The sequence below is a fragment of the Nicotiana sylvestris genome, chromosome 11, assembly GCF_000393655.2.
Source record: "Nicotiana sylvestris chromosome 11, ASM39365v2, whole genome shotgun sequence".
Taxonomy (NCBI): domain Eukaryota; kingdom Viridiplantae; phylum Streptophyta; class Magnoliopsida; order Solanales; family Solanaceae; genus Nicotiana; species Nicotiana sylvestris.
Genome location: NC_091067.1, coordinates 148,600,620 through 148,617,299, shown reverse-complemented (window position 1 = coordinate 148,617,299; position 16,680 = coordinate 148,600,620). Strand labels below are relative to the sequence as shown.

Here is a 16,680-nt window from a genome sequence, read left to right as displayed (position 1 = left end):
CATAACACTAACGGGTTTTAATAATGCAGTAGAGCGGACATCTGGAGAAATAATGCTACCTGTCATGGCAGGAGGGTTTACCTTGGAAATGACATTCCACGTCATGAACCAAGAAACGGCGTACAATGCCATATCATAGGACGACCATGGATACACACCATGCGAGCCATCCCTTCAAGCTTCTATCAAGTAATCAAATTTCTCACCCCATGGGGGATATTCAGCATCCGAGGCGAGCCGTGTACCACCCAAGAATGCTACCTGATCACCCAAGACTGCACACACACCAAACAATTAAAAGGGGAAAGTGTGGAAGCATAGCAATCAGCCATGTCGGGAACCAAACCCGACGTACAAATAGAGGCCATCAAAGAACCGGACATCGTAGAAGCTTGCAAGGCAACCATAGAAGACCTTGATCCCGTCCAATTTGATAACACCGGTAGTACAAAAAAGGCTTATGTTGGACACAACCGCTCGGAGCCAGGTAAGTATCATAAGTTTTTAACTAACAACGTCGATTTGTTTGTTTTTTCCCACTCAGATATTCCAGGAATCCCAAGGGATATCGCCACACATAGGCTGAATGTTGATCCACTTCATCCGCCAATACGGTAAATGAGAAGAAAGTTCAATGCCGCAATCAATGAGGCGGTCTGCGAGGAAGTTGATAAATTACTTGCCAACGGTTCCATCAGAGAATCGAAATACCTCCAATGGATTGCCAATGTGGTCATGGTCAAAAAGAAGAACGGGAAATGGAGAATGTGTGTTGACTTCACCGATCTGAACAAAGCATGCCCAAAGGACTCTTTTTTGCTACCTCTATCGACCAACTTATCGATGCAACAACGGGGCACGAACTGCTGAGCTTCTTGGACTCCTACTCCGGTTATAACCAAATTATGATGGCTGAAGAAGATCAGGAAAAGACCACTTTCATCACTCATCAAGGAACGTACTGCTATAAAGTGATGTCGTTCGGGCTCAAGAATATAGGGGCCACGTATCAAAGGTTAGTCACCAAAATGTTAAAAAAACAACTCGGTAAGACCATGGAGGTTTACATCGACGACATGCTAGTAAAGTCGACCAAGAAGGAGGATCACATCGAACATCCGAAGGAAGCCTTCGAGATATTAAGGCAGTATGGGATGAAACTGAATCCCGAAAAGTGCACCTTCGGCGTAACTTCAAGAAAGTTCCTTGGTTTCCTAGTGTTACAAAGGGGAATTGAGGTCAACCCGGATCAAATCAGGGCATCGATGCAATATCGAAAATATTGACCAGCAAAAAGCAGGTGCAGAAATTAATGGGGCGAATAGCTGCCCTATCAATGTTCATTTCACGGTCCTCGGATATATGCCACAATTTCTTCAATGTTCTAAGGAAAGACCACGGGTTGCAATGGAACAAAGAATGCGTCGACGCCCTGAGAAAACTGAAAACATATCTATCCTCTCCACCACTACTCGTCAAAGCGGACCCGGGTGAATGTCTACTTGTGTATCTAGCAGTTTCTAAAGTTGTGGTAAGCGCAATCTTGGTCCGTGAAAATAAAGGTACGCAATCTCCGATTTACTATATCAGCAAAACCTTAATCGATGCCGAAACAAGGTACCCTTACTTTGAAAAACTAGCGCTGACATTGGTCGTAGCTTCACGGAAGCTTAGACTGTACTTTCAATGTCACCCCATAAAGGTGGTGACAACCTTCCCCCTAAGAGGTCCTACACAAACCCGAACTATCAGGTAGATTAGACAAGTAGGCCATAGAACTAAGTGAGCACGACATAATGTACCAACCGCAAACTGCCATTAAGTTGCAGGTGCTCGCCGACTTTGTCGCTAATTTCAGCATGGAAAGGTAGAACAGGAAGCACTTCGCACTTCCACACATACAGACCTCTAGGTCCTCTACACCGACGATGCCTCTAATGCCTCGGGATCGGGACTGGGGCTCGTCCTCGAAGCCCCTACAGGCGAAGTAATTCACAAGTCCATACGATGCCCCGAGGTGACTAACAATAAGGCCGAGTATGAAGCTGTGATTACAGGTTTGAAGTTAGCCCTCAAATATGGCGCTCGACGACTCGTCCTCCATTGTGATTCTCAACTCGTGGTGAACCAAGTCACAGGGACTTTCCAAATCAAATAGTAGAGACTAACAAAATACCAATCGAAAATCCACAAACTACTGCCAGAATTTGATGAATGCCGCCTCGACCAAATACCCAGGGCGTAGAATATCGAAGCAGATGGCCTCGCCAAACTAGTTGCGGCCACCAAAATGTGGTCACCCTCCTCCATTCCGCAATAGACCACATTGAGGTACATTCTATAAACTTAACTTGGGACTGGCGTAACAGCCTCGTAGCATATTTATAGGACGGAATGCTCCCGCAAGATAAAAAAGAAGCCAAAACACTCCAGGTACAGGCATCCCGATACAGCCTCATAAACGGTGATCTCTACAAAAGAACGTTTGGCGGCCCCTTAGCTAAATGTCTTGGGCCAAACAAAACAAGGCGAGTACTGGAAGAAGTACACGAAGGGCATTGCAGCGCCCACACGGGAAACCGCACCCTCATCCGATGCCTCATCCGCGCCGGGTACTACTGGCCCACCATGAAAAAAGAAGCCGCGGACTATGTAAGGAGATGTGAATAATGTCAAAAGTACGCCCCTATGATACATGAAGCAGGGGAACTCCTTCATTCCGTCACTTCGCCATGGCCATTCATAAAGTGGGGAATGGACATAGTCGGCCCCCTCCCAACATGACGAGGTAAGGTGCGCTTCCTTTTGGTTTTAACTAATTACTTTTCTAAATGGGTGGAAGCAGGTGCATACACTCATATACGTGAACAGGAGGTCATCGCATTCATATGGAAAAACATAATATGACATTTTGGCATCCCCAAAGAAATCAGCTGCGACAACGGACCTCAATTCGCCGGAAAGAGAATGACTAAGTTTTTCGAAAAATGGCACATCAAACAAATACTCTCCACACCATATCACCCTGCCGCCAATGGTCAAGCCGAATCCTCCAATAAAGTAACACTGAATATATTGAAAAAGAAGTTTGAGGATGCTAAAGGGCTACGACCTGAACTACTACCGGAAGTATTATGGGCATACCGCACTACGCCAAAAACCAACATAGGAGAAACGCCATATTCACTGGTCTACGGGGCTGACACAGTTTTACCCGTCGAGGTCGGAGAACCCAGTTTGAGATACTCCAACGAGAGCGGGCCAAGCAACGACGAAAGTAGGCTACAAGATCTGGATGAAGTCGAAGAACGGAGAGACACGACCCACATAAGAATGGTAGCCCAGAAGCAGCAATTAGAAAGATATTACAACAAGAGAGCCAAGGTGAGACCGCTAAAAGTCGGAGACTACGTCCTCAAAGCTAAATCACAAACATCGAAAAACCCTAATGAGGGAAAATTGGGAATGAATTGGGACGAACCATACAAAATCATAACTGCAGCAAACAAAGAAGCATTCTAGTTAGAAACAATAGGGGGTGGGGGAAACTACTCCAAAACAACTAGAATGTCGCCCATCTCAAGTACTTCCACTTCTAAAAGAAGGCGTCACCTAAGTCGTACTCTTTTTCCCTCACCCGGGTTTTGTCCCAATCAGGTTTTCTCGGGGAGGTTTATAACGAGGCGGCAAGGGAGACGTCTCAAGGATCGAAGTGTTGTTCATTACCTCAACCCGACGACATGATCTCCGGAGCAAAGTAATGAAGGGACTGGGCATAGATAATCGAATATCCATTGTATGTGTAGAGTCGACATGTGATTCTCACAGGAATATAATCAAATCTCCATTGTATGTCCAGAGTCGACATGTGATTCTCACAGGAATTTAATCGAATCTCCATTGTATGTGCAGAGTCGACATATGATTCTCACAAATTTAATCAAACCTCCATTGCACGAACAAAGTCTACATGTCTTCCTGCGAGAATAGATCAAATCTACAAGAAATGGCCAAGGCCATCGATGATATTATGAGTTCAAGCTCATTCGAACTACGACGGGATCCTACTTCGACGACAGATCGAAGCAACATCCCAATGGCCAAGGCCATCGACGATAATATGAGTTCGACCTCATTCAAACCACAACGGGATCCTACTTCGACGACAGTTCGAAGCAACATCCCAATGGCCAAGGCCATCAACGATAATATGAGTTCGACCCCATTCGAACCACGACGGGATCCTACTTCGACGACAGTGCGAAGAACAATCCCAATGGCCAAGGCCATCGAGGATGATATGAGTTTGACCTAATTCGAACTACGACAGGATCCTATTTCTACGATAGTTTGAAGCAACATCCCAATGGACAAGGCCATCGACGGTAATATGAGTTCGACCTCATTCGAACTACGACAAGATCCTACTTCGACGACAGTTCGAAGCAACATCCCAATGGTCAAGGACATCAACGATAATATGCGTTCGACCTCGTTCAAACTAAGACGAGATCCTACTCCGATGACAGTTCGAAGCAACATCCCAATGGCCAAGGCCATCGACGATAATATGAGTTCGACCTCGTTCGAACTACGACGGGATCCTACATCGATGACAGTTCGAAGCAACATCCCAATGTCCAAGGCCATCGATGATAATATGAGCGACCTCATTCGAACTACGACGGGATCCTACTTCGACGACAGTTCGAAGCAACATCCCAATGGCCAAGGCCATTGATGATAATATGAGTTTGACCTCATTCGAACTACGACGGGATCCTACTTTGACAATAGTCCGAAGCAACATCCCAATGGTCAAGGCCATCGACAATAATATGAGTTCGACCTCGTTTCCTACTTCGACAATAGTTCGAAGCAACATCCCAATGGCCAAGGCCATCGACGATAATATGACTTCGACCTCATTCGAACTACGACGGGATCCTACTTTGACGATAGTTTGAAGCAACATCTCAATGGCCAAGGCTATCGACAATAATATGAGTTTGACCTCATTCGAACTACGATGGGATCTTACTTCGACGACAGTTCGAAGCAACATCCCAATGGCCAAGGCCATCGACGATAATATGAGCGACCTCATTCGAACTACGACGGGATCCTACTTCGATGACAGTTCGAAGCAACATCCCAATGGCCTAGGCCATCGACGATAATATGAGTTCGACCTCATTCGAACTACGACGGGATCCTACTTCGACGACAGCTCGAAGAAACATCCTAATAGCTAAGGCCATCAACAATAATATGAGTTCGACCTCGTTCGAACTTCAACGGGATCCTACTTCGATGATAGTTCGAAGAAACACCCCAATGGCCAAGGCCATCAATGATAACATGGGTCCGATAAATGCAAGAAAGAACAAATCGACAAAATAAATTTTACATTACATCAAAATATTATTTACACTTGCCCTTACAAACGAGCTCAAGTATGCCCCCCGCAAAAACCCCAAAACAAAAGCTAGTACAAAGAAAGATTACACGTCATCCCGAGAGGGTAAGCATCTTCATACCACGAATCCAAAGCAAGGCAGCTTGCATCATCAGAGTTGATGTCATCCCCATCAGGTGTGAGGGGGTCGTACCCGTATGCCTCACGAGCTACACGAGCTTCGGTGTGCACGGCCTGAAGTTCCGCCTCAGTAGCCCTTCCCTCGGTGTGAAAAGCCTTATACACATCAACCCGAGCCTCCGCAAGGACCCACAAATCATATAAATGACGAGGCACGACCGGAGCAGCTGAGGCACGAGACGTAGAAAGCTGAGAACGTCTACTTGCATCCTCCGCCCTCAGCAAGGCCGTTTGTCCACTTAACGCAACCAGCTCCACCTCCAGTTTTTTGACACGCCCTTCAAGCCCTGCAACCTTACGACAAGAGGCCTCCCTCTCTTCAACTAGCTCCGACCTACAAACGTGGAGGGCATCCTCCAAAGATGCGGTTCCAGAAATAGCTGCCACCAACTTATTAGTGCCAACGCTCAGCTCGCCCTTAAGCCCCTCTACCTCTGCTGCCTTCGCATTCAACTCAGCGGTCAAATCAGCCACCTTTGCCTGCAAGTCGACATTCTCGGCCATCATCCCCTACTCAACTCAAGTTCGTTGTCCTTCACCTTAAGGGAAGCCTCGAAATCACTATTGCGAGCAACAACCTTTATGAGCTCCTCATTCCGCTCCTTCAACTCTTCGATACTATGCTCCAGTTGGTTCTCCCAATGTTTAAGCCCCTCACGAAACAACTGAAACTCAGGGTCCTGATGATAAATGTCGGCGATCGCACGATGCTTAGCATGATACTACTGATATTTGGATGACATTTTCTCATAAAGGCCCGTCCTTTTTCTCTCTATACGCTCTCGTTCAATCTCCATGACGAGGGTTTGACAAAAAAAGGGAGAAGTTAGAAACAAAATGCAGAACGACGATCACCACACACACTCAATGACGAAAAGGGGAGGAAACACCTACCTGCAAAGCCATACCAATGACCTTCTGAGATAACTCCACGTCACTCATCGCCCTAAGTACCTCGTTCTCAGGGGCAGCACATAGAGGAGCTAGAGCAGACACCGCTTGCTCGCAGTTCAACAGCAAGTTGTATTCCCCAGAACGACCATGTGACGATCAGACCCTTCCGTTCTGATCTCCATATGAGTATGGCGACCCACGAACTCATTGATATCCTCTGGGTCGACATCTGATCCTGAGCCATCACCCTCAATACAGCGACCTTCAACATGGGATGATGCACCGCCCTCAACTGAGCGCACTAAGCCAGTCCCTGGGTAAGCTCTTTCCATTTGGGGAGACCTCCCTGACAAGATGGCATCCGACATAAAAGTGGGCACGGGCACCGTCTGTGACGTCCTGCTTCTGTCAGCATCCACAACCACGCCCTTCCCAAGCTCCATCCTTCTCCTTTTTCTCGATAGCGGCTCATCCCCATTAGAGGACTCATCCAAAGGATGTGAAGCCAATACTGAAAAAGCCTCCTCTCTCACAACCACAACTCGAGAGGGACCTTTTAATTAAATAGGTTGAGGATGGCCCTCTTGAACAGACTCACTCAAAACAAATTGCACGCCTACAACAACAACGGCCTGTCGAAACGCAGGGACTGCCACCCTCCGTCTGGAAGCTCCACGACCTGTCATCACAAAGGGTCGTATTAATAAACAAGGTCGTACGACCAACGAAGCGGTAAAGAAAGTGTTTACCAAAAGAGACTCTAGGGCCATAACGCTTCACAAAGGCAGACCAATTACGAGTCTCTGTGGCATGAGGCAATAGACGGGCTACCCAACCCTTGATATCCGTAATAGGGCGAGGCGGACGTCCCGGAGCTGCGAACAGAAAACAAACAAACTTTAAAATGAATACAAACGAAGGAAGAATAAAGTGAGCGGTGACACTTTCGAATCTCATTCCATCGCTCCGGGAACCTGGCGGAATCAGAAACGACATGTTCAGTTTTGACATAGAAGTACTTGTGCCATAATTTGTGGCTTGCCCGGTCATCTGTTCCGACCACCAGTCTTTTTGTGCCACGAAGCCTCAAATGCACCATGGTACCCATGTGGAAGCCGGGCGTGAACATGTGCAAAAGGTGGTGTACAGAAACGGTACACTCCGCCAATTCTGCATACTTGGTCAGCAGCAGATGTACCTTGAGTGTATATGGCGAAAGTTGTGTTGGACAAACTTGGTAGAACCTACAGAATTCTTTTGCTAAGGGGAAGAGAGGAAGAGTATAACCGATCGTAAAAGGGTACTCATAGAAAGCGCAATACTCAGGTCTGTGGACATCCACGTAATCTCTCCCTGCCAAAACCATTTCTACGTGAGCAGGAATGCCATACTTTATACGAAGAGCTTCAATATGAACTTGCTCCGTCACATAAAATACGGGGTCCGAAGTAGAAGGGGGATCTTTAAGGAAGTCACTCCGGGATGAGGGATGCCTCGATAGTAACTCCTCCACCGTAGGAAGGCTGTCACCCTCTTCTACCACCGTATCTTCGCCGCTAGAAGGGTGCACCGTGGATAACGGGGTGGCTTCAGGAACCTCTTCACAAGAACGACGAGACCTCGGTATAATATCGTTCAAAGGAATGTTAACACAAAAGAAAGAAGGAAGAGAAAGCTTCAAACGAAGAACGTAAGAAGAAACAGAAGGATATGAGAGCAAATTAGAAAGAGTGAAAGAAGTTATCAAGAGTGAAATGGCCAAAGTTTTTCGAAAAATCAAACATTTCACCTATTTATAGGGTTGGGTGGCGCCAGAATCGAGGTAGCAAGTCACAAAGCAGAGCAAGAATCGAAGCATCAAGCCGTCAATTCCTGCCTCGAAAACCTACATGATGATGACGCACGGGAAACTGACATCATTTCCACGTAAAGTGTATCACTCGATATCTTGACAAACACGCTGACCGTCCCTCGCTGGCCATGTTGTAACGTTTCAACGGATCAAATTTCTCCATAAGAATGCATGAAGTCCGCTCATCGAGGTGCACATGATTGCGACCCCGACAAGCGGAAAGACTAACTGTATGGATCAAAATTTGACCGACCATGACTAATGACGAGTACGGCAAACGACAGAGTCTCTTTGAGTCGGCATCCCGGGGGAGACGACCTTAAGGCAAAGAAAAAATTATACGGCCCTTGTAAATAGTGTAAGCCCATTAGAGGATATTAGGAATATTCCGTCGAATATTCCTTGTACTTTGTCTTTTACAATTTAGAAGAGTTTCTCTCTTAGTATAAAAGGGGAACTTGAGAGAGATTACGATTCTCGAGCAAAAAGAAACTTAACGACCGTCTCCTCTTTATCTGTCATTCTTTCTAGAAATTATTATATTTAGCTAAGATTTACCCCTTCATCTTTGATTGATTTGTTCAAAAAAGTTTTAATATCTTTTGAGTCAAACAACTCCACGGATTGAACCCGAAATGATCCATCAATCTATTGGATCAGAACGGGTACAAAGTGTAACATGCCGGTCAAATGCTAGATTGATAATTATATAAATTTGGGAGAACTTAAAATCTAAGAAGAAACTTTCACATATTTTTTTCTCAAAAACGAGAAAAAGAAAAATAGAGAGGAGGTAATCATGTTATATAGATTGAGTTATGACTCGTTGTTTTATCATCTTAATACAATTTTACCCAAGCAAACTTGTGAGCGTAACTGTGTTAAAACAAAAAATCAGAAAATTATTAGAAGAATAAAGAAACGTATAAAATAGTAAAGAATCAGAAATATTCCGAGTCCACAATTTTTCTTGTGCGTCCTTAAGGAATTTTAACTCCCTCACACGTTGCCAAGGTAATGGATTAAATCCTCCCAGGATAAAACGGAATAAACCTTCCGGCAACAGTGGCAATACAAACTGCAGGATACCAACGAATTCAAAGAACGGAGCAAAATCACACTTACGAATTTGAGAGAGAGAGACTGCGAATTAGGATGCAGTATATTCAGAAAGAAAGAAGTTCTGGAGTGTTTTTCGTATATCTCGAAGATGCAGCCTTGCCTCAGAATTTATAGGCAAATATCAGAAGAGGTGTCTGGAAAGGTGCCTTTTCAGAAAATACGCGGCCAGAGAGCCTCTCTGCGCGGTAGAATCGCGGCCAGCGAGGCCCTCTGAACTTTCAGCAGTGTTTTGGCGTATTTTCAGCAGTGATTTGGCATTTAATTAATTATTAAATAATTAAATAAATTTTGTCTAAAAATAATCTTATCGATCGTTTGCCGAAGCCGAAGTCGAGCGAGCGACGACGACGGCGCGAGGGTTCATTCTCTTCAACTCCTTTTAAGAGCTTTAAGAAGTGAATCTATATATAAGCACACAAATGTGATTGTCCCTCACCAATGAGGGACAAAGTGCAAGACAAAAGTTCACTTCTTCAAATTTTCATTTTCCCTCTATTTTATTTCCCTCATTTCCAATTCACACTTCTTCTACTTTAAAGCCTAATGACTTAAAGTAATGGCTTAAAGTCCAACAAAATTTTGTGTAGGTTGAATCATGACCTATTTATCGATTTTCCGCGCCTAAGTTGGACTCAATTTGCCCTGTTTGACACCTCTATTTTATGAAAATACTACTTATGCTATGTTTACTTCTTTCTCACAATTATAATAGATGGAGTAGTCATTGACTTAAAATATAAAATGCACCATTGATGAAAAGAGACTCTACTGTGCTGGACAAGGTAGCCCGGCGTACAAAGTATCTTGTGTTCACGTAGGATTTGGAAAAAGGTCGCATCCAAAGGGAATGATATAGGCATCCTACCCTAATTCAAGTATCAGTGATTGATTTCACAGTTCAAACCTGTAACTTATAGATCATATGAAAATAACTTTACTGTTGCTCCAAAGTTCGTTCCTAGAGACTTTAGTGTGCTAAACAGAGAAAAAGGTCACTCCTAATTGATTCCTCTATTCTCAAGACTCTTTTGGCTTTACAATATAAATTCGTGAGCAACATTCAGATTCTTGGACATTTGTCTTCATCTTTACTCATAGCCAATGTTTTAGCCAATCCAAGAATTTCCAGTTTGTCATGTTACTTGGTCCCAATTTCTTGCAATGAATTATGCACAACTTGGTTTTTTCATCTTTATTTCATGTTCAGTGTTGGCTGTGGGCTCCCCTGGAATCTGTACCATATCCTCAATTTCAGTAGCTATGCTTATTATTGTGTGGGAACAAAATTGTACAACTAGCCAACAGAATCCTAAGCTGCTGAATTTTCCTACTATGATTTAATATGAGTATTCGTGCACATAAACTGTTTGAATTCAAAAAAAAAAAAAAAATGTTTGAATTTTGTATTGCCCATTTTTGAAGCAAAGCTCCCTAACATTGCCTTCCAAGATTAAAACAACTTCATATAAAAGTACAATCTCCCCCCCACCCCACCCCCCACCCACACCAAACCAAGGAAAAACTCCGAGTTGGTAAACATCATTTTCGAAGGCCATACTCTATAGTTTCTCTAAAAGGCTTTAGTTCAGGTGTAAGAGTGCTAACACATATTAGGTTAGGTGCACGTTATGTGTAACAGTCCAGCCCATTAGTAATATTACAAAGAAAAAAATACGCTACATAACAAATATATACACTATATTTATTATACATAGCTATACTTTCAGAGAATTACCATTTGTAGTTATACTTGAATTTTAAAGTACATCCACATATAGCACTAAAACAAGAGATCAACCGTTTTGAACTGAACACAAGAAAGCAACAAGTTCTCGTAACTTAATTGGTTAGAGCACCTGCTTAGTAAACGGAGGTCTTGAGTTCAACTCTTAGTGAGAGAGCATTCTATTTTTCTATATTTCTGTATTTCATGTTGGTTGTATTCGTTTGCGCGAACGAATACAGTCGATACAAGTTGTATCTTTTGTATACAGCCCCCATATTTTGTCTTGATTGTATTCATTGCACGAACATATATAGTTGATAAGATTATAATGATAATTTGGCAAACTATAGTTACGTACGGTAATTAGGCTCTAAATGCAGTGTTTTATAAAAAATTCTCTATTATTAATAATGCATAGTCTATAACAGTTCAATCCACTAGTAATATTATCTGGTTTGAGTCTAGAACCTCACCATCACAAGGGCTTAAGGCTTGTATGTTGGATTGCTTAGGGCGTCACATTACGAGTTTGAACATGCTATGAACATGCTATAAACTAACGGCAAAGTCTGATATTTAAGTAGAAAATGATAGAATACAAACTCATTATCCACCGAATTTTGAATTATGCTGGCCCAAGTGAATTTCTCGGTTAGAGAAAAACGTGATGTGTTGGTTGGTATCATCTGCATAAGAATTATGGCAGGTCTCTTGTAATACTAGTTGAACAATAAACAGGAGGAAACCTGCTCATTGAATTTAGTGATAGAAATAAAATAGCAAAACTTTTGTCATAATCCCAACAGATAAAACCATGTCATTATCTGGCCTTTTGGCATTACACATTTGGAATTCAAAATTTGAATGAAGCAAAATTGCAGCTTGTGAAAGGGCCAAAAAGGGTTTGGAATGTGGTCCCAATTTTAATTGCTACTCTAATAGGGCAAGAGTTTATTAAAAATATAGCCAACCACCAATGGACCACTTCTGTTAATTCAAGTCCTGGTCTCAAAATAAAAATCATATACCCTAAATTAAAATGATGCACAACTACTCTTGAATTTTGGCCATTCATTCAAGAAATAGGATAACAACTGAGCCTTAATTCTTGTTCTTTACCATCTGCAAAGAGATAATAAGTACAAATTTTGACATTGAACTTTGTTTTCAAGACGTGACCACTTTTTTGGCCAAATCTCGTGATAACAATGACATTTCTTGTTTTTTTGGCAAAAGTTCAGCAAAAGTCAGTGACAGATCACAGAACATCACTGGTTTTCAACTTCAGAACTTTCCTCTTTTTTCTGTGGTTTGAACATGACTTATTCATAGGGTAATGCCAATGTAAAATTTACCTATGCTTCCCACATGCACCACTTTTCATTAATAACCATTTATTTCCTTTTCAGCTTGAACTTTGGTCTTTGATAGTTTCACCCATTTGATTGAACGCTAGACGACCCTCTTAGATGCATACTTCGTTTTCCTTAAATACACTTTTAATAAACAAGAGAAAATACCTCTTTTAAATGGTGCAAGTGTTCTCTGAAAAAGAAAGTGAGAGCATTCTCTATAAGGAATCAATTGAGAATGAAATGCAAGCCATTTCTTCTGTCCTAATTATTTTACCTTCTCTTGGATAAATAGTTACTCAAAAGTAATATTTACCAAAAAAAACTACAAAGTGTAGAACTGTCAAAGGATGCACAAATGTAGTATGTTAAAAAACATGGTTAAAATTATAGTATAAAAAATAATAATTTAGATCTAGCAAAATCAACTATACCCCTGAAATGTATCAATAACATAACAAAGGCAAATAATTGGAACATCATAATGTGGCATTATTACAGTGCATGTGCACCCAGTTACTAGGGATAACAAAAAAAAACTTTTGATTTGCTGGAAATAGTGTGTCATCCAAGGCGGAGCAAAGATTTTAAGCTTATGGATTCTGGATTATAATCGTTAATTATTGGGTTCTAAATTAATCATTTATACATACTCAATGGATTTTGTAAGACAATCACAAGGTTCGAATCAAAGTTACTGAAATTCGGCCGAACATTGTCCCAACACTCTACCTCTGCCACTGCCATTAGCCATACCATAATCATTCAAAATATTACGACAGAATCAGGTATTCAGTGAAGTAATCGAGGTAAAAAAAAATGAATCGTACACTATTGTCATTATCTTAAGAAAACAATTCTCAGCAAGCAAATCTCAGAGGTACTGTTGTCGAGTAAAAAGAGAGTCTTCTTCTTTCAGCTAAGCAGCAAAACGGAAAATGATTTTGTACAGCTCCTTTTAAAATAATAGCCGAAAAATATATTTTTTTGTATATTTTTGTATACATATACATTCAAAATATTATATATAAAAAGTATATAATTTTATATATTTTTTCGGCTATCGAATATAAATAGTTGCCGACGGACCAAAAAGTGTAAAAAACCCTCAGCAAAAACCATCAACTATGACTGAAATATTAGAGCAACAAATTAAAAGGACTGTCTATTGCTTAAAAACAGATTAACAATCCAGAGAACTTACAATCAAATCTCTATTTTCTATCTGGAAACTAAAATTAATACAAGAGAGGGAGGCAATTGCTGTACGTTTGGTTAATAGATGAAAAGAGGTGAAAAAAAATAAAGAAATTTAAACCTCTTCATCTAAACTTAGAAAGGGAATTAAACCATAACAGATTCATTATCAACTGGCTTGTAAGTTGAAGGTGAAGAAGCCAATGGAATTACCTTTACAGAAGTTGAATTCTGAACTTGTAATTGTTGAAGTGGCTCTCTCAATTTGCTCTTACCAAGAAATGAAATAAATGACCCTTTCTCCTCATTAGCAAGTCTCTTGTCGCCTTCTTGAGCTGAGGGTCTCCTGGAAACAACCTCTCTATCCCTCGGGGTTGGGATAAGGTTTGCGTAAACATTACCCTCCCCAGACCCAACTTGTTGTTGTCGTTGTTTCTCCTCATTAGCAAATGGTTTTTTAATTGCAGAATCTTGAAAAGAAATCTCATTTTTTAGACCCCTTTTCTCAGCTTCTTCAATCAATTTTCTTATAAGTTTCTCTTCAGCATCTCTTAGGAACTTGAATTTTGGTGGGGGTGAAGATCTTAATCTGTTTAGTTCAGTTTCTGTTGAAGATTCAAAGAGAGGATTGAATCCTTGGCAATTGTAAGAATCAAGATTGTGACCTTTAATTGGTGGTGAAGATAAAGGAGTAAGAATTAAGTCACTTAAACTTCTTGTTCTTGAACAAGTTCTACTTCTTTCACCTCTTGATTTACCATCTTCAGATTCCAAATCTTCCTTTGTTTCCTCTTTAATTGTAAATAAAAATCTTGGAGGTCCACAAAGATTGTGTAACCTCATTAATTCTGACTCCACACTATCTTCACCATACCCTTTTAGTAGCAAATCTTTGCTATTTCCTAACTCCAAATCTTGATCTTGACCATTCATTTCTTGATTTCTCAGTGTGTTGTTTAGTTCTTGACTGCTAATATTGGATACTGAATTAGGCTTCTTCCAACAGAAAAGATGAAAAAGTTCAGTCCCATAACTGCTGCTGCTGCTGTATTCATCCTCTGATTCACTCTTTGGGATTCTTTTCTTTACCCATAATAAGTAATACAACTCTGCTACAAGTCCCATGAGTATACATCCAAAAACAAAACTCAAACCAATTCCTAAACCACTAAAAGATGCCATCTTTTGAGAGGAAAACTCACATCCAAATCAAAAAGCTATAATCTTGAAAAGAAAGAAAAAACCCCTTTTGTGGATTTTCCTTAATGAGCAAAAAGAAGCTGAAATGCCAGTACCTTTTCAATCTAATACTAAGCAAGTGACACTGAAAATTGACAAAAAAAAAAACTTCAAATTCAACTCGTTGCTACTAATTCCACAAAATCAAGAAAAATCTTTATAGACTCCCTATGAGAATACATCCAAAAACAAAGCTTAAACTAATACCTAAACTATAAAAAGATGCCATTTTTTAGAGGAAAACTCACGTCCAAATCAACTAACTACAATCTTGAAAAACACCCTTTTTTGAATTTTCCTCACTGAGCAAAAAGAAGCTGAAAAGCCAGTATCTTTTCAATCTAATACTAAGCAAGGGACACTGAAAATTGATAAAATTTCAGACTGAAAAACCAATGCAAGTTGTTCCTACTAATTCCACAAAATCAAGAAAACAACTTACAGACGCCCCATTTAAAGTTTTTCTCTGAAACTCAGATCCTGAAAAAAACCACTCATGATACCTCAAAGGAAAAAAGACCCCCTTTTTCGGAACATTAATACATATATTTGCCTGAAACACACGCTAAGAAAAAGCTGCGCCTGTCTGGAAATTTACTGTGGTTATAAGGAGTAAAGAAAGATATTATTACCTTTAAGGCCGGTGGAATTAAACAACATAGGAAAAAAAAAAGGAAATAGAAGAAGGGAAAGAAACTGAACTCATTAATAAGCACTATATATAAGGAAAGTGGCATAAAGTATAAACTGATATTCTATAATTTGAATATCATAATATTATGAGGACATGAAGAGGAGACTCTATAGGGTGTATATTGACTGGCAAGATGGTGTTTTCTGTATTTTAGTGCAAAAAATGGTTGGTTATATGAGTCAGTGTCTTCCGGGGGTATAGCTCTTCACATGGGTTGGGAAAAAGCATGCATTAGATAATATTTGTTTGAACAGGATTTCAGAAGGGTCTTTAATTTTTTTTGGTTTTAAAATTTCGTGGAAGCAGGTAATTATAAAAAAAACATATTAGAAATAACAATTTTCCAAGAATATTTGTATCTGTAATTATTTTTATAAAATTTGTCCCAACATTAATCTGAAAGTAAAAATTTGAATTTTTTTTGACTAATAGCCTGTTTGGCCAAGCTTCTTTGCCAAAAATGTCTTTTTCTAATGTTAAAGTGTTTGGCTAAGCTTTTGAAAGGAAAAATATATATATTTTTGAATAGAAATAAAAATAATTTTTGGGAAGCTGAAATAATAGTTTCTCCTCAAAAATATTTTTTCCAGAAAGTATTTTTGAGAAAAATACGCTTAAAAACACTTTTTAAATGCTTGACAAAATATTAATCACTACTCAAAAGAGTTTTTCAAATTAATTAGTCAAACTCAAATTATTTCTCACCAATTTTTTTTTTTTTAAAATAAAAAACCCTTGAAAAAAACACTTTTCAAAATAAGTTGATTTTAGAAGCTTGACCAACGGGCTAAGCTGGAAAAAAAGATGTTGAGTTTAACATAATCTCAAAAATAGCTCAATATGTGAGGATTATTTAAAATCGTATAACGATGTTAAAATTCACTCCTTTAACAATGCTTAGAAATGGACATCTAGATTTTAGAACGTGGAGTAATATAATATGAGTGGCCAAACATTATTACCTATCGTATTGTTATGTTAATATGATGTTTGTTTTGATTGTTA

The 16,680-nt window shown here is 40.3% G+C and overlaps 1 protein-coding gene across 1 annotated transcript; it reads right to left on the bottom strand.

Moving 5' to 3' along the window:
• Positions 1-13,684: 13,684 nt before the first annotated feature.
• Positions 13,685-15,788, bottom strand: LOC104249190 (uncharacterized). Its single transcript, XM_009805564.2, has one exon. The coding sequence runs from the start codon at positions 14,922-14,924 to the stop codon at positions 13,890-13,892; it is 1,035 nt and encodes a 344-aa protein (XP_009803866.1). The 5' UTR covers positions 14,925-15,788; the 3' UTR covers positions 13,685-13,889.
• Between the last annotated feature and the right edge of the window lie 892 nt (positions 15,789-16,680).